This window comes from Euprymna scolopes, chromosome 33 (assembly GCF_053919585.1).
Source record: "Euprymna scolopes isolate OS-2025 chromosome 33, ASM5391958v1, whole genome shotgun sequence".
In the NCBI taxonomy this organism is placed as follows: Eukaryota; Metazoa; Mollusca; class Cephalopoda; order Sepiida; family Sepiolidae; genus Euprymna; species Euprymna scolopes.
Genome location: NC_136514.1, coordinates 14,333,903 through 14,359,738, shown reverse-complemented (window position 1 = coordinate 14,359,738; position 25,836 = coordinate 14,333,903). Strand labels below are relative to the sequence as shown.

General features: G+C 31.4%; 1 protein-coding gene across 1 annotated transcript in view; it reads right to left on the bottom strand.

Annotated features, from left to right (window-relative positions):
• The window catches only part of LOC145258151 (RUN domain-containing protein 3B-like), a 70,679-nt gene that overhangs the window by 11,265 nt on the left and 33,578 nt on the right, over positions 1 to 25,836 (bottom strand). Inside the window, exons 2-7 of the mRNA XM_080115939.1 lie at positions 23,641 to 23,756; positions 14,629 to 14,762; positions 11,282 to 11,367; positions 11,044 to 11,133; positions 8,099 to 8,179; positions 3,706 to 3,853 (exon numbers count right to left, since the gene is read on the bottom strand). Of these exons, the coding sequence (XP_079972065.1) occupies positions 3,706 to 3,853; positions 8,099 to 8,179; positions 11,044 to 11,133; positions 11,282 to 11,367; positions 14,629 to 14,762; positions 23,641 to 23,756 (655 nt within the window). The remainder of the gene's footprint in view (positions 1 to 3,705; positions 3,854 to 8,098; positions 8,180 to 11,043; positions 11,134 to 11,281; positions 11,368 to 14,628; positions 14,763 to 23,640; positions 23,757 to 25,836) is intronic.

Below are 25,836 nucleotides of genomic sequence, written 5' to 3'. Positions count from 1 at the left end.
TATTTATATGTATTTATGATCTATATATTCTAGTTTTACTAATTGTTTAAAAACATTTACATCGTATTTATATGTACTTATGATCTATAGATTCAAGTCTTACTAATTGTTTAAAAACATTTACATCGTATTTATATGTACTTATGATCTATATATTCAAGTCTTACTAATTGTTTAAAAACATTTACATCGTATTTATATGTATTTATGATCTATATATTCTAGTTTTACTAATTGTTTAAAAACATTTACATCGTATTTATATGTACTTATGATCTATAGATTCTAGTCTTACTAATTGTTTAAAAACATTTACATCGTATTTATATGTACTTATGATCTATAGATTCTAGTCTTACTAATTGTTTAAAAACATTTACATCGTATTTATATGTACTTATGATCTATATATTCAAGTCTTACTAATTGTTTAAAAACATTTACATCGTATTTATATGTACTTATGATCTATATATTCTAGTCTTACTAATTGTTTAAAAACATTTACATCGTATTTATATGTACTTATGATCTATATATTCTAGTCTTACTAATTGTTTAAAAACATTTACATCGTATTTATATGTATTTATGATCTATAGATTCTAGTCTTACTAATTGTTTAAAAACATTTACATCGTATTTATATGTATTTATGATCTATAGATTCTAGTCTTACTAATTGTTTAAAAACATTTACATCGTATTTATATGTACTTATGATCTATAGATTCTAGTCTTACTAATTGTTTAAAAACATTTACATCGTATTTATATGTACTTATGATCTATAGATTCTAGTCTTACTAATTGTTTAAAAACATTTACATCGTATTTATATGTACTTATGATCTATATATTCAAGTCTTACTAATTGTTTAAAAACATTTACATCGTATTTATATGTACTTATGATCTATAGATTCTAGTCTTACTAATTGTTTAAAAACATTTACATCGTATTTATATGTACTTATTATCTATATATTCAAGTCTTACTAATTGTTTAAAAACATTTACATCGTATTTATATGTACTTATGATCTATAGATTCTAGTCTTACTAATTGTTTAAAAACATTTACATCGTATTTATATGTACTTATGATCTATAGATTCTAGTCTTACTAATTGTTTAAAAACATTTACATCGTATTTATATGTACTTATGATCTATAGATTCTAGTCTTACTAATTGTTTAAAAACATTTACATCGTATTTATATGTACTTATGATCTATAGATTCAAGTCTTACTAATTGTTTAAAAACATTTACATCGTATTTATATGTACTTATGATCTATATATTCTAGTCTTACTAATTGTTTAAAAACATTTACATCGTATTTATATGTACTTATGATCTATATATTCTAGTCTTACTAATTGTTTAAAAACATTTACATCGTATTTATATGTACTTATGATCTATAGATTCTAGTCTTACTAATTGTTTAAAAACATTTACATCGTATTTATATGTACTTATGATCTATAGATTCTAGTCTTACTAATTGTTTAAAAACATTTACATCGTATTTATATGTACTTATGATCTATAGATTCTAGTCTTACTAATTGTTTAAAAACATTTACATCGTATTTATATGTACTTATGATCTATAGATTCTAGTCTTACTAATTGTTTAAAAACATTTACATCGTATTTATATGTACTTATGATCTATAGATTCTAGTCTTACTAATTGTTTCAAAACATTTACATCGTATTTATATGTACTTATGATCTATAGATTCTAGTCTTACTAATTGTTTAAAAACATTTACATCGTATTTATATGTACTTATGATCTATAGATTCTAGTCTTACTAATTGTTTAAAAACATTTACATCGTATTTATATGTACTTATGATCTATAGATTCAAGTCTTACTAATTGTTTAAAAACATTTACATCGTATTTATATGTACTTATGATCTATAGATTCAAGTCTTACTAATTGTTTAAAAACATTTACATCGTATTTATATGTACTTATGATCTATAGATTCAAGTCTTACTAATTGTTTAAAAACATTTACATCGTATTTATATGTACTTATGATCTATAGATTCAAGTCTTACTAATTGTTTAAAAACATTTACATCGTATTTATATGTACTTATGATCTATAGATTCAAGTCTTACTAATTGTTTAAAAACATTTACATCGTATTTATATGTACTTATGATCTATAGATTCAAGTCTTACTAATTGTTTAAAAACATTTACATCGTATTTATATGTACTTATGATCTATAGATTCAAGTCTTACTAATTGTTTAAAAACATTTACATCGTATTTATATGTACTTATGATCTATATATTCTAGTCTTACTAATTGTTTAAAAACATTTACATCGTATTTATATGTACTTATGATCTATAGATTCTAGTCTTACTAATTGTTTAAAAACATTTACATCGTATTTATATGTACTTATGATCTATAGATTCTAGTCTTACTAATTGTTTAAAAACATTTACATCGTATTTATATGTACTTATGATCTATAGATTCAAGTCTTACTAATTGTTTAAAAACATTTACATCGTATTTATATGTACTTATGATCTATAGATTCAAGTCTTACTAATTGTTTAAAAACATTTACATCGTATTTATATGTACTTATGATCTATATATTCTAGTTTTACTAATTGTTTAAAAACATTTACATCGTATTTATATGTACTTATGATCTATAGATTCAAGTCTTACTAATTGTTTAAAAACATTTACATCGTATTTATATGTACTTATGATCTATAGATTCAAGTCTTACTAATTGTTTAAAAACATTTACATCGTATTTATATGTACTTATGATCTATATATTCTAGTTTTACTAATTGTTTAAAAACATTTACATCGTATTTATATGTACTTATGATCTATAGATTCTAAGTATTTATCAATAGTACCAGTAATGGAAACTTAAGTTTTCAAAAAATGCAAAAAATCGTTCCCGGAATGAAGAACTGGATTTTCCTTGCAAAGTATTTAATGAAACTACAAGTAAGTTTAAAAAGTAGTGAAGCAGAGGGAATGGGGAAAAAAAGAAAAATGATTTCACGTGAATGGACCATCCATTCACCAGTCACGTGAAATCATTTGATTTCATTGATATATATATATATATATATATATATATATATATATATATATATATATGTCTGTGATATAATAATAAAGAAAATAACTTTTTTTTTTACATAGGCATAACTACTTATCAAGGCCAAGAGACTACTCGAGGATAAGGGTTAAGAGTGTACAGTAGTCAATTGGACAATAGAGTAATCGTTAGTAATGGAAATTCGGGAAATTTGTTAACTTAAGTGGAACGGCTCATCAAGAACTTGTTTACGTTGGACTTGAAGACAACCCTATTGTAGTCAGCTGGAAAGCAGGAAAACGGAAGACAGTTCCACAGGCGTGCAGTCCTAAGAAAGAAACTTTGTTCATCGAATCTACATTTAGGTTTAGGCACAGATAAAGAGTGGGGGAAATTATCGATAGTGTTTTCAGCTAGACGACTATTTCTTGTGAAAGTTTGGTGAAGGGGGGACCATAGATTGAAGCTCAGTGTTTCACTTTTGCATTAGTCATGTCTTACTTTCAATTTTATAGCTGAAACATCCGTGCTTTGTAATGGATTCATATAAAGCATCTACACACAAGAAAAGAATAAAAATTCACCTTTTGTTCATGGATAATTTTATAATTGGCTTCAAGCTTGCAATATTTGATGCGCCAGGATTCCTCGTTCAAATTCTCTTCGTTCATCAAACTGCTGCTGCTATTGGAATTGCTCAAGTCTCGCAGGTCAGCTTCAATACTGTCAGAACTATTAAAAGATTGTAAAAAATTTCTTTCACTTCTAATAGACTCAAAAAAATTTAAAAAAATTAAAAAAAAAAAAAAAAACCTTTATTAAAACATAAATGGAGGGAGAGCAAGCTAAAGAGAGGGAATGGAAGTGAGAGGCTTCGTATTCTTTTCATTTTTTTTTTACTCATATTCATCCCTTATAAAGCATATTGTCACTTGGATGTAAGGGGCTACTATTTGGGGCCATGCCTAGGAAAGATTAAAAAGATATTTGCTTAGGTTACATTTAAACTTTTGCATATCAGTACAGCCAGGGAAGCAGGCAGCAAGAAGGGAATTCCAAAGTCTAGCTGTTCGAGGGAAGAAACTATTAGGATAGAAAGCTTTCTGGCATTTAAGGAAATCAACAGTGAAGGGGTGAGATCTTATTGCTAAGCGGGTTTGTCAGGGATATGTACGTCGAGGGGGATACAGGTGAAATCAGTTCATCAGATCGATTGGTTTTGCCCGGGCGTAAAATATGCTTAAATATGATATTTTAATTTGTTCATATTTCATGTATATTATTATAGAGTTGTGATTTCAAAAATAAAAAAGTATTTGGGCGCCATCAGCTAAAATCTAAACCAAAAGTTGGTGACATTACATTGTACCAACATGACACGCATATGAAAGGATTAAAAATTAAAAATAAACTTAGATGAATGTACAAAATGTTTAACGATTTTTTTTTCAATTTTGACCCATTTTTGAGCCCTTAAAAACTATATTAACCGGCTAAAGACCCATAAAAGAATGGTCCATAAAAAATCCAATCATTTGAGGCCCCTAGCGCAGCTCAGCGATTTTTAGTTTTGGAGGAGATAGAGTTTGAAAATATGGAGACAGACAGCCTTTTATACATTAGATTTCTTTAAATCTTTCCTTAAGATATTAAAAGATGATATAAAATATTAACAAGTTTGGAAAAATAAAAAAAAAACTTATGAAAAAAAAAAAAAAAAAAAGATAATACACCAAAATAAAATTTCATATAAAGAAAACAAAAAGCCATGAAATTTTAAATCAGTTTATGAAGGAAATTTTAGTTATAGTCAGCTAACATACTTCCTAATTTCCAGCATAGTGCTATCAAAAGCAGTAACAAGGCAAATCAGCTCCTTCATTTTTATTCTTCAGTATTGTGATTTTAATAATTTCATGAACATATATTTCTTATAAAATTTCCAATAAAATAAAACGTCCATTTTTTTTTTTTAATTTTGTTATCAAGTTTTTATTTCATCAGTTATAAAGATTAATTGTGTTATTTTTATCTGTATAAGTTTGTTAATTCTTATTGTATAGTTTTCAATAACATCCTTTTCTTATATTTTATTTCAATAAATCACTTCACAATACTTAAGAACAATAAAATTGAAGGAACTAATTTGCCTTGTCATCGCTTCCAGTAGTGCTACTCCAAAAATTAGGAAGTACATTAGCTGACTATACCCAAAATTTTTTAATATCAGCAAAAAATAGAACTAATTACATTTGGAACACGACCAAATTAAGGTAGTGGTGGAGTAAGTGTCAGTTTATTTATTTTTAATGAAAACACTGATGTCCATAATTACAATATGTCAACTGATTTGAAATATCTTCATTAAAAAAAAAGATACAAATCCATTGCTTGTTGTGCCATCACTTCACAAATGCCGAGTGGGACTATGATAATTTATTTATCTATCTAATCAAGTTTGTAATGGCCAAACATTATAAGTTGTAACCTCTAATCAGAAAAAAGTTAGTTTCAACAGTTATGGATGGCTCATTAATCTTATTTTTTGTTACTTAACTTTTATACAGACAATTTTAGCAGTAACATTAAAATTGTTACTTAACTTTTATACAGACAATTTTAGCAGTAACAACATTAAAATTGTTACTTAACTTTTATACAGACAATTTTAGCAGTAACAACATTAAAATTGTTACTTAACTTTTATACAGACAATTTTAGCAGTAACAACATTAAAATTGTTACATAACTTTTAATTAAGTCAATTTTAGCAGTAACAACATTAAAATTGTTACTTAACTTTTATACAGACAATTTTAGCAGTAACAACATTAAAATTGTTACTTAACTTTTATACAGACAATTTTAGCAGTAACAACATTAAAATTGTTACATAACTTTTAATTAAGTCAATTTTAGCAGTAACAACATTAAAATTGTTACTTAACTTTTATACAGACAATTTTAGCAGTAACAACATTAAAATTGTTACTTAACTTTTATACAGACAATTTTAGCAGTAACAACATTAAAATTGTTACTTAACTTTTATACAGACAATTTTAGCAGTAACATTAAAATTGTTACTTAACTTTTATACAGACAATTTTAGCAGTAACAACATTAAAATTGTTACATAACTTTTAATTAAGTCAATTTTAGCAGTAACAACATTAAAATTGTTACTTAACTTTTATACAGACAATTTTAGCAGTAACAACATTAAAATTGTTACTTAACTTTTATACAGACAATTTTAGCAGTAACAACATTAAAATTGTTACTTAACTTTTATACAGACAATTTTAGCAGTAACATTAAAATTGTTACTTAACTTTTATACAGACAATTTTAGCAGTAACAACATTAAAATTGTTACTTAACTTTTATACAGACAATTTTAGCAGTAACAACATTAAAATTGTTACTTAACTTTTATACAGACAATTTTAGCAGTAACAACATTAAAATTGTTACTTAACTTTTATACAGACAATTTTAGCAGTAACAACATTAAAATTGTTACTTAACTTTTATACAGACAATTTTAGCAGTAACAACATTAAAATTGTTACATAACTTTTAATTAAGTCAATTTTAGCAGTAACAACATTAAAATTGTTACTTAACTTTTATACAGACAATTTTAGCAGTAACAACATTAAAATTGTTACATAACTTTTAATTAAGTCAATTTTAGCAGTAACAACATTAAAATTGTTACTTAACTTTTATACAGACAATTTTAGCAGTAACAACATTAAAATTGTTACTTAACTTTTATACAGACAATTTTAGCAGTAACAACATTAAAATTGTTACTTAACTTTTATACAGACAATTTTAGCAGTAACAACATTAAAATTGTTACTTAACTTTTATACAGACAATTTTAGCAGTAACATTAAAATTGTTACTTAACTTTTATACAGACAATTTTAGCAGTAACAACATTAAAATTGTTACTTAACTTTTATACAGACAATTTTAGCAGTAACAACATTAAAATTGTTACTTAACTTTTATACAGACAATTTTAGCAGTAACATTAAAATTGTTACTTAACTTTTATACAGACAATTTTAGCAGTAACAACATTAAAATTGTTACTTAACTTTTATACAGACAATTTTAGCAGTAACAACATTAAAATTGTTACTTAACTTTTATACAGACAATTTTAGCAGTAACAACATTAAAATTGTTACATAACTTTTATACAGACAATTTTAGCAGTAACAACATTAAAATTGTTACTTAACTTTTATACAGACAATTTTAGCAGTAACAACATTAAAATTGTTACATAACTTTTAATTAAGTCAATTTTAGCAGTAACAACATTAAAATTGTTACTTAACTTTTATACAGACAATTTTAGCAGTAACAACATTAAAATTGTTACTTAACTTTTATACAGACAATTTTAGCAGTAACAACATTAAAATTGTTACATAACTTTTAATTAAGTCAATTTTAGCAGTAACAACATTAAAATTGTTACTTAACTTTTATACAGACAATTTTAGCAGTAACAACATTAAAATTGTTACTAAACTTTTATACAGACAATTTTAGCAGTAACAACATTAAAATTGTTACTTAACTTTTATACAGACAATTTTAGCAGTAACAACATTAAAATTGTTACTTAACTTTTATACAGACAATTTTAGCAGTAACAACATTAAAATTAAAAAAAAAAAAAAAAAAAAATTGCATATGCCTCAAACTGAAATTCCACCAAAATCCGATTCTTTTTGAAAATTCTTTTGATGTTAAATTTGGAAAACTTGCACTCCTTAATAAATACATTTTATTGAATGAATGTTGAAAATTATTACGTTGAAAAATTCTACAAACGGAAAACATTTAAGGAATAAATTTAAAAAATTTAAAGCATTCGTTTGTTTTCTCCACAGAAAATTAAAGCATTCGTTTGCTTTACTACAGAAAAATTAAAATATAAATATTTACCTTTGAAAATACTGCAGATATGGAGTATAATCTACAGCGATTGGCCCAAGTAGTTCTATGTTCTCTCCTTTCAGACAGAAACTAATTGGAAAAAGGAAAATAATAAAAGATTAAATTGCATTCATAACAAAGAAAAAAAAGAAAAAAGAAAAGCAAAAAAAAAAAACCTGAAATAATAGTAGTAGTAGTGTAAAAAAAGAGTAAAAGATTTTGTTTTTTGCATATCAACCATCTATGAGTTATCTAATGCCAAATAAAGTTGTCAAATATAATTCTATACGTATGGTAATATATATAAAAGGCAAAATGTGTGTGACCATTTTGTGTATGTCTCGCAAAGGCTTCTTTCGCACACGCTCACGGGGTCGTTACTATCGCTTAGAACTGTTTATATACCCCCTACATAATAATATCTACAATTTGGCAACGTGTGTAGCGTCTAGATTTGGCATTTCTAAAATCCAAACAAAATTTTTTTAAAATTCCAAGATGTCTGCCTTCAACGTGCTGTTATAAAAACGTGTTTTCCGCTGTAAAAAAAAAAAAACAAAAAAAAACTACTCGATCAAATTAAGTGAAATCTTTTTTCAGAGATCTTCAGTTAAAAACGGATACGTACAATATAATCTTTTTTCGATATTTTCATTTTTTAATGCCTTGATTAAACTGTACAAGTACCAACTATTTTAACTGACTAAAAATCCATAAAAGAACGGTCCATATAAAATCCAATCATTTGAGGCCTCTAGCGCTGCTCTGCGATTTCTAGTATGCCAGGTTGTTTCTGGTATATATATATATATATATATATATATATATATATATATATATAATTATTATTACAATAATATATTTTTTTAAAATACTTACAGACACTAGTGTTTCATCCTATCGGAAATCATCAGTGCAAGGTGACACGATTACTACCGGAGGGAGATTCAAACCCAGCTATGAAGCCATCTCTGACTTCATTCACCACGAGAAATATTGTTGAAATTTTAACATTTATTTTTGAAATATTGTAACATCTGGCCAGAGTGATCTAATGATTATATATCATAATCTATGCATATATATATATGAACTATAAACAGTTCCTATAAAATTCAACTTTTATGATTTCGGGTTCAAATGGACATCTACAGCAGGAGTTGGAATACACCCTACTAAAGCCTGATTGTTACAGCTGTTGAATTTCAAAAATGCAATCTGGACGGGAAGACACTTTAGAAGAACGACATGCAATAAAATTCTGTTTTAAACTTGGAAAAAATGCCACAGAAACATACGGAATTCTTCAGACTGCTTTTGGACTATCTTGCATGAATCTAGCATCAGCTTTTGAGATTCAAGCAAGGCAGAGAATCTGTGAGGGATGATGAGAGGTATGGGAGGAGTAAGTCAGAACAGCAGAGTTGATTGGCCAAATAAAGAATTTCATGGATAAGGACCGTCGTGTGTCTATAGAGACAATAAGTGCATAGTTTGATATTTTTATTTTATTTTTTTTTTTTTTTACATGGAGGTCGTCACTTATCAAGGCCCGGAGGCCACTCAGGGATAAAGGTTATTGCGTGTACAGTGATCAATGAGATAGTATTGTAGTAATCATTAGTATTGGAGATTTGATAGAGTGTCTTACTTAAGAGGGCGGTTTGTCAGGAATTTGTTTATGTTGGACTTGAAGACATCCAAGTTGTAGTCAGGTGGGAAACAGGCAAACGGAAGAGAGTTCCACAGTCGTGCACTTCTGAGAAAGAAGCTCTGCTCATGGAATCTACATTTGGATTTAGGCACAGATAAAGAGTGGGGAAAATTATTGACAGTAGTTTCAGCCAGACGGGTGTGTCAGTGTAGGAACTACACCAGTTCACTATTCCATCCTTGTCACAGACTATTTCACCCTCCTTATAGACCAGACCTTGCTCCCTGTGACTTTTGGTTATTCCCTAAGCTTAAAGAAAGCCTTAGAGGCTGTCGTTATGAGACAATTGAGGCGATGAAAAAGGCTGTGACGAGTCATTGACACGCTCATACAAGGGGACTTCCAAAAGTTGTTGAAACGGTACAACAAGTGCATTGCAGCCAGAGAAGATTACTTTAAAGGGGACAAGAGTTTCATGTGCGTACTACCAATAAAAGTGCCTATATGAAAAAAGGTAAGGAAACTTATTAAAGGCACCTCATATTTCAAAAGGAATATTATTAACAGTATATTATACAGGTTGATGTAGAAAAAAATTGTTTTAAAAAAGAATTAAATTACTACAATTAGAAATAATGAAGAGACACTAAGTTTGTTTAAATATTTAGCTTATGATGACAATTATTTTTATGGAAGAAAAAAGTGCCATTTTTTTTTCTCTCTGAAGTATTCACTGAAAAACATTTTAGGAAGAGTTAAAAAAACATTTATTATTCGAAAAGGACTCACAAATAAAAAGGTGAAAGTCCTTAATCCAGACCTTGTAAGAAATACTTTCCTTCTCGTCAGAGGGGGAGAAGTTAGCAAAATGCATAAAGAAATTTTGCTTGCCAAATATTTAAAGGATCATACTAGCGTGAAAATGAAACACAGAACAATGAAACAGATGGAGTGGAGTTATATATATATATATATAGCCAACGCCATTTACTCTAGGTGGATCTAGGAGGAAATGTCCACGCAAGATCAAATTCATACGCAGTCACATGTATCTTCTTACCAGGAAGTTGCAGGGAGAAGTCAACTTCTTCACTTGGTATTCTCAAATGATCATCCATTTGGTACAGACCAAGCTAAACTTTGCAGATTGATGAAGAATACATTGTAGAATTTCCACGGGGTCCCACCAGTTCAAAGATATTTTTAGGAGACTATTTTACTAGCAGCGGTCTACAACTTCAGTCTTTTTTTTTTTCGTTTGTTTTTTTTCTTTTTATAATAAAACATCTTAGAGACAAACCTGAAATCAATAGCATTCATCCCAAGCAGGGTATCACACAGCATTTTTGCATCGTCAGAAAGCATAACTGCTCCTTCTTGATAATAATTCCTGAAATATAGAAAAAAACAAAAAAAAAAAAAACAATACTTAGATTGTTCGAGTGCATGTCTTTTTTGGAAATTTCTCAAATTATTTTAAAATAGAAGAACAATCGAGAATTGCTTTTTGGCTAGGAACAAATTTGTTTCTCACTTACTTTGTTATTCTTGTCTGCTTGAGGGCTTCTGACAAATACTCGGACAATCTTTTTTCCATCAAGACAACTCTCAGCCAAGCTTGACCCTAAAGAAAAATATAACAAATGTTATAAAATGTTCTTTTCTGTGTATGTAACAGACTATTGTCCTCATCCCTTAATACCTATTTATGGCCCGTGACTTATCTAGTGATCAGGTGTGTGTGTGTGTGTGTGTGTGTGTGTGTGTGTGTGTGTGTGTGTGTGTGTGTGTGTCTCACGTTACATTTATAACGACATACCCATTACTGCGTGGCCTCCCGTCTTGTGGCCGTTGCCTGGGAGATTCACCAACATCTTGGGGAGCTGGGTTCTGTTATAACAAGCCACATGAAAGACAGATGCAAGACGATGTATGTTTTTATATATTAGTTTATTTCACTCCCAGCATCTCGTCTTCCGCAGCATTGAGTGAAATCAATGATCTCGAGCTTGTGGTGTTTCTCTGCATCCATTTGGAGACCGTCGCCCCCTTATGGGAAGACTTTGGGGTCTCAAATCCAACTCACTAAACTTAACTCAGCTTATTCAAACCAGAACACCTACACATTACATCCAATCCCCATTCGAATACTTCCGGTGCAAACTGATCAGTCAACCCAATTTGTTACATGTCACAACATGACCCTTTGACCCTTTCTGCACCTGCAATGTTTGCTCAACATCATTTCCCATGATTCAGTCTGTTGTTTACTCTGCTAGATAAATAATTAGATAGACAGATAGATAAACAAATAACAGATAAATGTTTCTACCTGGCGTTTACCTAACACAAGCACATGATAGAAAATTAAGACATGCTGAAGATTCAAATTTTGACAGTAAAAAAAAAAAAAAAAAGAAAGGATCTTATATATTTATTCATTTATTTGCAGACTTATCGTCTTCAAAGTTGCTGTCTCACCACGTCTCATCTGAAAGGATCCCCCCTCCCCCCCAAAAAAAATAAATAAATAAATAAATTAAAAAATGATCTTGTTTGATACTTAGGAGTCTCAAAGACATCTTTCAGAGATCCATGGGAAACCATTCTTGGAACTACTCATCATATTCAGCATTTATTGAACAACTTTTAGAAATTCATGTTCAAATTAAACTTCGGCCATTTTAAAAAAAACTTTTGTAATTCTTTATTTATCCCTTTTTTTCTAACATTCATTTTTCACTTCCTTTCAGGTTTTCCTTGTCAACTGGCCCTGTTATATTTACTGACCCAAGAATTCACGTCCATTCTTTTAACATGACCATACCATCAAAGTCTACTCTCCTGTACACATTCCCCTATACTGTCTTGATCTAATATTCCTCTGAAGTCATCAGAACTAAGTCTGCCTTTACGATTCACATTACGTACCATCGTATCATTCTCATATCTTTCCATGTAAAGCATATTCACTTCCTCTAAGGTCATTAGCACTAAGCCTTTTCTTAAGACGCGCATTAAAAATCTATCTTATCATTCATATTATTTCTCTCCATGCAATGCATATCCTCAACCCTCACTTCCTCTAAGGACATCAGAGCTAAGTATGTTCGTAAGACTCATATTAAACATCCATCATATCAGTCTCATATCATTTCTCTCCATGCAACGCATCTGCTCAACACTCACAGACCAGGTTTCACTTTCAGACATCGAGTTGACAGTTGTTATCGACATGGACTGACGACCTGGGGTCACAAGTTTGAATCCAGCTTGTTTCACGAAACTCGTCTTCACTTAGGATTTTTGTTTTTGGTTTTGCAGAACATGATTAAGTTTTGCAAAAGGAATTAGAAAAACAAAAAAGCATCAATGTTAGGTGCATTTTGCCCCAGGATTGGTTGGTTGGTTTTGTTTTACAGCATATCAATCCTTTTCGGGTTATTTAATGCCGAATCCAAAGATTTTGAAGAAAACTTTTTCAGAGAATATATTTGTTGTTTTCAAGTCGGTTTCTATTCAACCCATAGTTGGAACCTTAACAGGTACTACCACTCCGGGTCAGAGTGGACCTGGGAGCAATGGTAATTAAAGGGTGGCTCCACACTCCCCAAAGCCCGCAAGCTGGGGCCTCACCACTGGATATAGTTTAAGGTCATATCCAGGACCTTTGCCCCAGGAAGCCAATATCTTCGGACAGCCTGATCTGGTAGCACCAGGACTTCAGAGGAAGATTAAATCTGGGCAGTTGTTGAAAGAAAAGGTGAGAGTTCTTGGGTAAGTAGCGGTAGAACAGTTGAAGTTGAAGGTCCACAGGGAAACACCAAAGAAAACTTGGGAGGAAGTAATAAAAATAGATCTGATGGAATGAGGGCTAAATAAAGTCCTGGCCAAAGATAGGTTACTGTGGAAGTATAATTCATAAAGCAGTCCAACACACGCCAGCAAATGTAAAGGATGTTAAACCGAAAACGATAAAATAAATTATTAAAAATGAATTTTAAAAGAAATCTATATATCTATAAAAGTGAGAATGTGTGTGTGTGTGTGAGAGAGAGAGAGAGAGGACATTTCTCAACCTATATACTCAACGAATCTTTGGATGTACAAACTTGAAATTTGGTATATAGGGTATTCAGATACGTGGACAACTTTGTAATCCGTTTTCATCTAGAAGAAAAGGGTTGCTAAAGGGGTTAAAATTGAAAAAATTGGTACATTGGGTTATCAGATTTTTATCTATTTGTTAACTGTTTCATGAATGCGCATGCGTGAATGGTTCACATAACAGTTTCCTTAAGTTAAAAAGAAGTAGATTTGAAAACACTTAAAAACACTGTGTGAAGCTGGCCTAATGGTTATCATACTTGACTCACTGTCTTAAGCTTGAGTATGTTGTTTTTTTACTTACAAGAAATGAACTATTTAGAAAAAACATAATACTCGCATGCACATGTCTCAATGTCTCTTTCCGTTGTTTTTTTGTTTTTTTTAAAAAGGAATTTAACGTTACATTTAATAACTACGGTGTTTTTTATTATAATAAGAAATCTGCATTAATTAAAATATTATATTTATGCATATTTTATGACCAGGCAATGCAAGGTGGCCTGCTAATATATTATAAAATACATTTCTTATACTAAGTTCTTTTTTTTCAAATTTCTTCTCTATATTAAAAAATAAAAAATTTAAAAAAATCTGATCAATTTATGTGATTTTTAGAAGATGATATTTTTCGTTTTGTCACAGATACATATATCATACAGATTTTTCTTTATGGCAGGAATTTTGGAACAGAATCCTTATTTTGTAATTTTACTCTCTCCACCCAGGGAATGCAGGATATTTTTCAGGTAATATATAAAATCTTTGGATATCTTACCTTTGCATGAGGGGAACGAATATTCTCAATCGCGTTGATGCTATCAATGCAGTTATGAGGGACACCTTGACATGCCACACGGATGTAATCCCAAAAGGGGCGAGTGCCTTCACTACCATACCAAGTCTTGTGAGCTGAAATGAAAAATAAATCTAAATTTTAGTTTTCACACACACATACTTTTAATTGGGTGTAAAAGGGGAGGCCTCATGTTTTGACAAGCTTCTGGGCTTGACCTGTACTCCTGATCTTAAATGGAACATATTAAATCCGTTGCTGAGGCCGCTGGAAAAATGGTGGGATCCTTCTATTGATCCAGTAGATATCGCACTGCTGATGCAATTCTCTATCTATATAAGAGCCAGGTACATCCAAGGATGGAGTACTGTTGCCACATCTGGGCAGGAGCTGCTAGAAAGGACTTTTCCTGCCTTGATAGAGTTCAAAATAGACTTTGTAGCCTTGTGGGGGGTGTCCTTTTTTCTTCCCTGCAACCTCTTTCTCACAGAAAAGATGTTGCGAGTTTACTTTATCGTTATTTTCATGGCAGGTGCTCAGCTGAGCTCCATTCTAAGGTCCCCCTTCACCAAACTTTCAAAAGAAACATCCGTCTAGCAGAAAACACTATCACTAGTTTCCCCCCACTCTTTATCTGTGCCTAAACCTAAGCGTAGATTCCATGAGCAAAGCTTTCTTAGAACTGCACACCTATGGAATCGTCTTCCGTTTTTCTGCTTTCCACCTGACTATAATATGGTTGTCTTCAAGTCTAACGTAAACACGTTTTTGATGAGCCGTTCCATATAAGTTAACAAATTTACTAACGGTTACTATATTGTCCAATTTCTACTGTACACTCTTTAACCCTTATCCTCAAGTGGCCTCTTGGCCTTGATAAGTGGTGATGCCTATGTAAAAAAAAAAAAAAAGTCACTCGCCTAACAACAACAACTTCCCCTCTCTCGATCTGTTCTTAAAACTAAAAAAAAAAAAATCTATAAGCAGAGCTCTGTTATGTATTCACTGCGGCAGGTTGTTCTAAAATGAGTTTTCCAGTCTATAGAATTGTTAAATCTACTTTTGTCATTGATCCAAGATATATACACACAGACAGCGAGTTAAACACAACACAGCTGATCTAAAAAATATTTTGTTTTTATTTCACACTGACAATCAGCTTTAGATTTAAATTTATTACTGGTGTTTTGACATCTCTGAAGGCACATGTGGGTGTGGATGCTGGCAGTAAAGAAATGTCAAGCTTGCTCTCTCTCTATCTCTAACTGAACGCCTCACTTTCTCTTTGTGACAATTTATATAAACATTCTTTTACTTTGGAATGTTTAATATTTCTCCATTTTCTATTATTTAATATTTCTCTTTGACAGATATCCTCTCAGATACTTCAGAGTCAAATTATGCATTCCAATAGACAATGGTGGAAAATCCCGCATTCCTCATATGGAATCTATCTACGTGTGTGCAACTCACTGGATGCTTCTCTTCCCGAGGGTCACTTGCAAATATCAAACAGATTTTTTTATGGAAATTGCTAGAGACAAGGCATGAAGCCACTTGATGTAAATACTCAACACGAATAAAAGAGGATTATTGCAAAAACAGGAGATGACTATTGTTATGGATTTGTTCCTAGTCTAGGCATATAGGAACGTCGTAAACATATCAATGAAAAATAAAAGAGTAAAAAAAAGATAATTTGAAAAGAAAAGCAAATTTTTATTAACAAAGAAAGAAACAAAATCAAAAATAGTAAAGAAAACGAATGTCTAATAATCTGTTTATACTCAATAGTGTAAGGAAGATAACCGTTTTTCTAGTTATTTCCCTTTTAATAGAAGTCAATGTTTTTATACTAATGTTTGTTTTTATCTTTAGACATAAATGCTTTTTGGTCAAATATAATTGATAAAAATCTATAGTTTACCAGTTTATTGATGAAAGAGATGTTGTTTAGTTCATCTGTTATTTTAACGACTCAAGTTTTCTTGTGTTTTCCTTTGGTTGGAGTTATAATAGTTGGTCGCCTCTCATTGCGTCCCAAACTCTGCGTTACACAGGAGTTAAAAATAATAATCATTCGCTAGTTATAGTTATCGCTAGAGAAGGTTCTAGAAAGAACAAAAACGAATATTTTTTTGTTCCATCTTTTGAAAGTCTCCAGAGACGCTAAAAAAAACGTTTTACATTCAAATTTTGAAGTAATACTTTTTATATTATTTTATATAATCTTTTATTGTTATTTCCTTTTAATTAAGTAATTTATTATTTTTATTATACCATATGTTAAGTATTTTTATTTTGTTATAATTAAATAATAATATTAATAAATATTTTTATTATATGTAATTATTTGGATAATTAATATTATCTTTTGTGTAATAAATCATAATTTCTTCATATCCTAAAAGGAAAATGTATCATCCCATGGTACTATTGAACTTTAGTCTTGACAAAACCAAGGCTATAGGTAAAAGGAAAACAGTGAGCAGAAAGAGAGTTCCACAACCTTGCAGACCTCTTTCCTTTTTTTTGGAACAAAATACTGTAGAGCTGCTTCCCGGTTGACTATAACATTTTCAAGTCCAATGTAAATAGCCATCCTCTTAAATAATCAAGCCCTACCTTCACTGACCATGTTGTCTCATCATCTACCTAACACTTATTAACCTTCATCCTAGAGTGACCTCCTGGCCGTGATAAGTACTGACCCTCAAGTAAAAGAAATTTTTAAAAAATAAATAAAAAAAAGTAATGCTCTACTGGAGGTTAAAATTCCAATCCTCAGTGTAGGCTATACTCTAAAAAAGTAAATAAAGTTAAAAAAAAAAAAAAAAAATTATATATATATGTATATATACATATAAGGCAGAAAATACTAAAGCAAATGACCCCAAACTCAAAATAAAATTAACTGCAGTAACAGCAGCTGTTCAATCTCCCAAAGAATTAATTGTATTGTGAAAAAAAAAGAAAAAAAAGAAAAAACAAAAACAAAAAAAAGCCTCATGACAAAAAAGCAAAATTTAAGATGTGAGCAAAAATGCATTGCTCGAAAAAAAAAAAAAAAAAATTTGAGCCATCCTCCTAAATAATTAAGCCCTATCCAAGTTCCACCATTACTGATCATGTCTCACACTTCTTAATCCTTATCCTAGAGTGACCTCCTGACCTTGGTAAGTGGTAATCCTCAAGTAACAAATAAAAAAATAAATAAATAAAAAATGCTCTGCTGGAGATTGATGGTTCAATCCTTGGTGCAAGCTATACTCAGAATATAATTGCGAATTATTTAAGAATTCTATCCAGTCATGGTTGACGAAATGAGCGTATGCTACTGCCATGAATTAAATAAAGGGTTCCATTCAAAATTTTGTGCAGATTTCCAAGTTTAATAAGATACACCTGAAGAAGGTCAGAAATTAAATTGACTAAAATGTGAAAATAACACTCAAGATGAGAACAGGAATCCGAAAAATCCAAGTAATACAAACCAAAGTAGATAAAAAAAAAAAATATAAAAAAAAAAACCAGATTCTGACACCAATACGATTCCTAAATATACAGGCTGTAAGACAAAAAAGTCCATTTCAAGCTAACTTTATGCAGTAGCAGAATAGATTATCTTCCAAGTGAATGTTTTCTAACTCTTATTAGTCGTCTGAACTATAAAAAAAAAAACCTTTAAAAGAATGATCATTTGTAGTTTTAAAATTAAAAATTAAACTGATTGCTGGATCATATAAAACCTTTCTAATACATTGTTACCTAGCATATTGTTAACAGTTTATTGCAAAAAGGCTTTATGAATAGAAAATATTTATCTTTTGTGATTAGTGTACCATGATAATTAAAAAAAGTTAATAGTGTGCCACCATATAAAAAAGGTTGGGAACCATTGCCCTAGACAACCCCCCCCCCTTCTAATATAATCCCTGATAGGTCTATTGTTATATGTTACATCCTTATCTTGTTACCTAGCACAGCCGTGCCTCTTGATGAGAAGCATTAAGCTTTGAAATGCCTAGTGTAAAGAGTTTTTATAGCCGATACACACTGTATTGATTCCCTTGTTTCAAATCGGTCAATAAATCTATACCTACATGTCGAGCTTTTTATCAAATCGACAAATCTCCATTTAAAGTATCCTTATATACTTTTTTTTTTTTTTTTTTTTTTTTTTTTACACAGTGATCACCACTTATCAAGGCCCGGAAGCCACTCAGGGATAAGGGTTATTGTAAGTACATTACGTTAGTGTGGAGATTTGATGAAGTGTTTACTTAAGGGGGCGGTTCATTAGGAATTTGTTAACGTTGGACTTGAAGACATCCAAGTTGTAGTCCGGTGGGAAGCAGGCAGACGGAACAGAGTTCCACAGGCGTGCAGTTCTAAGAAAGAAGCTTTGTTCATGGAATCCACGTTTTCATTTAGGCACAGATAAAGAGTGGGGGAAATTTTTCACAGTGGATTCAGCTAGACGGGTGTTTTTCGTGAAAGATTGGCGAGGGGTGACCAGAGATTAGAATTCAGACGAGCACCTGCCATGGAAATAACGATAAAACAAGGATAGGCTCGCAACGTCTCTTCTGTGGGAGAGAGGTTGCAGGGTCCTCTCCAATATATATCCACAAACAAGCGTTTTGTCATTTCTACAATTCATCAGTGTAGCTAGACCGACAGTCAAGGCTTCTCACCATTACACAATTTGGCTGCTGCTATACCGGGTAGTGAAGTAACAATGTTTTGATATTGTCCAAATGCCTAAGCTCAATTTGTTTACACAAAGAGCATCGCTTAATACACTAATGGCAGTATGTATATCATTTCCCAATATGCTCAACCGAACATAGGGAGCATAGTCATCCACATACAGTACTGTTTCACAGCTCATCAGTGCGGATAGACAAGCAACTATTTCAAGCCAGGATCGAAACTCGACCGCCTGAACAACAGTCAACGCCTCTCACTATTACGTTATTCGGCTGCTGCTATGCAGGTAATGAATTAACCTGATGAGAAGCATTAGGCTTCGAAATGCCTGGTATAAAGTTTTCATATCCCCCCCCTACACTGTATTGTATTTCCTTGTTTCAAATCGATCAATAAATCTATATACACCAGTATATAGATTTTTCTATTATCAATATATTTTCCTCTTATCTAAGCTCCACCTGCATGTCGATCTTTTTAATTATATCAAAAAGTTTTAATTAATCAACTGACCTTGACTTCTAATGCATACTTAAAAGCGCTTTTATGGGTAATCAAAGTAAAATGAGTTTTCGTTAAATTAATTATTTGCCTAGAAAGCAAAAACAGTTTTTTTTTTTAATGTTTGCTCATTTAATGATGTGATGAAAATTATTAAAACCATTCTTAACATAAAGATGGGTGGGTAATTGATCCTAACCTTAAGTCAGAGGAAAAACGAAAATTTATTGAACGTTGTTACTAAATTTTTTTTTCTACCTTAGCCACCACTTATCAAGGCCTGAAGGCAACTAGAGGATAAGGGTTAATGAATGTAAGGTGACAGTGTAATTGATTGCTGACAGATCAGTCATTTCTGGTCTGTTCTATAAATCGCAATCAGAAACATTCAAGCCAACATGGATCCCTGGCGCTTCTACACTCTTGGGACAAAATTTCGGAAATCGTAAAACTGCATTTCACATGAACACAATTGTATCTACGCATTCCTCATATTTTTAAGATGATTATATCCAAAAATTATGAAAATCGATAAGGTAGAAAATTATCTATTAAAGAAAATGAAAAAGAGAATTTGACGAAAACGATCGTAAAACACGGGAGAATTCAAAAGGAAGGTAATTTTCCGTTTTGATTTTAAACAAGATGGCGGAAATTTTTCACCTGCTAACACGATTAAAGTTGTTTTTTTTTTAATAATTCAGTAATATTCGGGTAATTTTGACTGCATAATTTGGAAGCTACCATTGTAACTTATTAAAATTAACATAAAAAATCAGTTGAAACCATTGTTTTTTATCTGAAAACTTCATTTATCGACTGCAAAATCTCGTCCCAATTCTGTAGAAGTGCCTGGATACCCTGCCTAGAAATATACTTTTATGCATAGGATAGTCAAATGTTAAGAAAATAAATACACAAATTTTTTTACCAATTAAAATTTTTTTTTTTTTTTAGTTTTAAGTAAAAGTTAAAAAAAAAAGTGCAACCAACGAATTCTGAGCAACACAGGGTAAGTACAACTCTTAATTAATAAAAGAAAACTCCCCTGATGAAGTTTAAAGTTTAAATTGCTTCTATAGATTTCCTCTAGGATTTAGGTCAAGTGGGGAAAAAAAAAAAAAAAAAAAAATCAATATCATTTGCCTTTGATCACTCATGTTTTTTACTGCAGTAAATCTCAGATCATTCATTGAAAAGTTAAACCTGTCGCCAGACGAAAAGTTTTTTTACAATATGAGTACAGGTGGGTTGCTTTTCCAAATAAAACTGGTAGTCTTCAACAGTGCTAATGGAAAACAACAAGATGGTATTCATAATGTTAAGATGTCCACGATGTATGCTTCTAGAATAGAAATTTCAAGGTTTTTTAAACATGAAAACTTGCTTTTTATAATTAATATTTTATTTTTATATTTCAATAGTCCTTTGTTCTCGATTTCAAAAATTAGTGGAGAGGGGGAAAAAAAAAAAAAAAAAAAAAAAAAAAAAAAAAAAAAAATCAAAATTTTTATTTGGCTACATTTTATGATCAAGATCAGAGGACTGCTTAAAATATAAAAATAAAATATTAGGTTGACAAGAAGGTTCTTACGTTTTTTTAACTTCTAAATTCAGATGAACATATCTCAGCTCAAACAAAAATTTATTAATCGAAATAAGCACAATCAGGATCAATGCACTTTTGCCAACACAAAACAAGTGTATTTATGCCAGTAACATAAAAATATGAAGGCGTTCTTGATATAGTTTAGGTTTTTAAAGCATTTCACATGCAGAAAGTTGTCTAGATGCTTGAAAAAGTGGTAGTCGGTAGGTGAGAGGTCTGGAATGCATGGCAGATGAGTCAGAGTTTCGTAGCCAAATTTGTTCAAATTCTGCTGAGTCAGTTTAGAAACATGCGGTCGAGCATTTTCATAGAGGAGAATTAGACCGTTTCTGGTTTTGGGAAGTGTCGTGGAGCTTCATCGGCATCTCACCACTGAGCTGAGCATCGCCAGTTGTCATAACAAACCCACTTTTCATCGTAAGTCACAACCCGGTCGAGAAACGGGTTGTTCTTGTTGTATAAAAGAAGGAAAGATGACGCTTCATAACGGCGTTTCTTTTGGTTGTTGTTCAATCCGTGAGGCACCCACTTATAATTTTTTTGTCTTTCCGATCTCTCTCGAGTGGTTGGAAATCATTGTATATGTTTTGTCGAATCCAGAAGCAAGTTCTCGAACAGTTGTGTGCGGATTGGCTTTGACTAAAGCTTTTAATTGATCATTGTCACCATCCCATGGCTGACTATTACACGCATCATTTTTAAGACTCTCGTCGCCGCCACTAAATTTCTTAAACTACCATTATGATGTATGTTCAGTAGTGGTTCCTGGGCCGAACACTTTGTTGATCTCACAAGCTGTTTCAGCAGCTTTTCAGCCTAGCTTGAATTGAAATAAGAAAATTGTGCGAATTTGCTTTTTTTTTTTTTTTTTCCATCTTGTATTCAACATTCTGAAAAGAAAATTGTTTTAAACCGATTGTAGTTTAAACAATTAGATAGAGCGAAAAACACTCTTTAAAATGATATAAAGTAATGGTAATATAAATGATATAAAGTAATGGTATTATAACAAAAACTTATTTGCAAATACATCATTTGAAATCAAAATAAAAAAATTCCGTAAGAACTTTCTTGTCAACCTAATACTTAGTTGAATTTATTTATCCATGCAGTAACAGAAACAATACTTTGTGTGTACAAATTTACTCTGGCTTTGACTCATTTGCAATTAGATTGCATTCTACTATGATTGTAACTATGTCTGTTTCTTCAGCAGGGGAGATAACTGCATGAAGTCAGGGGAGGGAACTGCAGTAATGGATCGTGAAAGCAAACGTTTTATGTAATAATGTAGTAACATGCTACTAATTTCAACATGACATTTAAGTCGATAACATTGCTTTTAGTTGAAATTCAATTTTTTGATTTTTGTTATAATTCTGAACAGGCACTGCTGATTGTATTCAGTCAATTTTTTTAAGCTATGGTTTGACCTCCCATCACAAAAAAAAAAAAAAAAAATTACACGTCACCTACATAATTAGACTCCATCTGCCCACATGAAGAGTTGCTTCTTCTATTAATTTAGCACCACTTTTAGCCGTTTTTTTTTACTTGGTAGCTACCACTTACCAAAGCCCGAAGGCCACTCGAGGATAAGGGTTAATGAATGTAAAGTTGTAGTGTAGTAATGACTAATGGTGTAAATCAGGTAAAATTTTATTAGTTATGGGGACGGCTCAACAAGAATTTGTTATATTGGATTTGAAGGCTACCATGTTGTATTCAACCGAGAAGCAGACCAGTGAAACAGTGTTCCAAAGGCGTTCAGTTCTGGGAAAGAAGCTATATTTATGGAATCTGTGTTTAGATTTAGGCACAGATAGAGAATGAGGAAGATCATATATAGTGGTTGTAGCTATTTGAATGTTTTTTGTGAAAGTTTGGCAAGGTGAGAGGACCATAGATTCTTCAAAGGTTAGGGTTAGGTGCTTTCTGATATTACTCTTGTGCTTAAGCAAGTCGACTCTTTACAGATTTCATTCTGTGTGTGTGGGTTTGTCTAATCACCTGAATTTATTTATCGATGCAGTATGTGTGTATACAGACTCTGGTTTTGACTCGGTTGCAATCGGAACCATGTCTGCTTCTTCAATTTTAATGCTACTGTACTGCAAATGAAAAAAAAAAAAAAAAAAGAAAAAGAAAACAAGGAGGTGGAAGGAACTTACGTCTTAGTCTGTGCATTAATATTTGTTCCAGGATGGCCAAGAGGTTAATAAGCTCCTCGCAATCATCATCAATAATGTCTAAAGATGCCATATCAATCAGGCTCTTAACAGCAAGTCTGAAAAATAAATAATTTTAATTAAAAATCAAATTCACTTTAATGTTATTGGACACATATGGTATTATGGTTAATGTTTGCTAATAGACCGGTATCAGAGGTCCAATCCTCAGCCAAGTCATATTACAAAGACTATAGAAAGAAAAGAAAGAAAGGAAAGGAAACCAAAAAAGGAAAGAAGAAAGGAAACCAAAATAGGAAAAGAAAAAGTAAAAAATAAAAAATAGAAAAAGATTATATCTTGTGGCGATTGAAAAATCAGGTTAATAAATAAGAATCATGCGATTTAGATCAGGGGTGTTGGTAGTAGTCTTTAGAATATGACTATGATTGTTTTGATGATTTCAAAATTATGATGAAAATACAAACATTTTGTTACAATATTTTTGATAGAATGTGAGGATATTTACATGCTGCCCACCTCAGCATCATGTGACACAAGGTCAGAAAGTGGGGATGTCCAACTAGCTCCCTAAAGGAGAAGCATTCCAGCCTAGCAAAATTGCCATCAGCATTTCCCGGGTGCCTCAGACAACAAGCAATAAACTTAACCCACCTGAAAGCCAGATGGTAAGGCCTGGAAGGGTGAACCTCCTAGGTAATACCCAGGCAGTGTACCTCATCCAACAGGTACTAGGCCAGTTCCTAGTCCTGCACCTGTCGAGGTGATTGCCAAGAATGGATTATTGACAGGTATTTTCTACAAAAGTCTCCAAGAAACCGAAGTAGCAAGAAGACTCATCCTCCAACATTAAAAATAATGTGAGGGTAAGATTAAAGAAAATTGGAAGGTTCTATATTTAGACACTGGTGATAAGAATTGACCAATCAAATGGAGCCACATTCTGCTAGCAACCAATTAGAAACTGGAATCACTCCATAAAAATACTGGATCTTTGAATTCCTGCACATAATTTTTCATCTTCACACAAGAAGGAACTCTATTCTTAGTCTCAGGACTTAGATTAGCTGCCCACCGAAAACTATTCTTTAGATTAGACTAGTCTGGGTGCTCGGCATTGCCTGGGTGTTTGGAGGTGTGTGTTGAGCAAAAAAAAAAAAAAAAAAAAACTGTTAGTAGGTAGGCAGACTCAAACCCCGTACCGTGAAGAAGGAAAAGAAAGTGAAAAAAAAAAAAAAAACATGAGGTCTTTGCCGTTGCGTCCATCATCAAACCGGAAGTGGCGAAGGTTTAAATTAAGGCTAGTCAATCAAAAAGAGGGGGATGACTTCTGAATATATCGGCAAAAAAAGCGACTCCTCCTTGTAGAAAAGTGCCAAATTGAAAGTGAAGGAATTAATGTTTTTAGGCAATTTTTGATATTTGTTGTCCGAAAGGTTGAGCTTCAAAATGATACTGATCTTGTGAAAATCCGTCGCCTCTGTAGAAATTTTTAGGCAGACATACAAACATACATATATTTAAACAGACAGGTAAGATTTCTATAATAGACTAGCGGGGGTACCCGGCGTTGCCCGGGTGTTTTTAGGTGTGTGTGGTGTTAAATAAAAATGAACTCGGTTAGGATCGAACCCGAAGCCCTGAGGCGAAGTTTGAAAATAAAATCGGCCAGCCAGGATGAGTTAGTGAAAGATGTTTGAATTTATTTAAGTAAGAATCAAATTGACAGGTGCGTGACCGGAAATTGTCGAGCGTTACGACGACGACGTAGGTTTGTTTGTTATAAGCGAAGTAAAAAAAGAAAACAACGTTAACACTTAAGCGGGAAAAAAAACACAAAAAAACTAACGTAAGGCAAACGAATGATGAAAACAAAAAACGAACACGTGAAAAATGGCTTAAATAAGCCTGTTTCGATATTAAAATTTTTAAAATCGGTGGGTACCTGGGTGTTTTTGGGTGTCACTAAGAATAAGCGAAGTATAAAAAAAAACAGAAAAACGAACGTTACGTGTAAAATAGCTTAAATAACACTGATTCAATATTTAAATTTTAAAAAATCGAAAACAAACAATAAAAAAAACATCTCACACCACGATTCAAACCCAAAACGTTTAGATAATGAACCAACGCATTAACCAACTGAGCTAAAGCGACGTACATTAAGTTTGTTCGGTT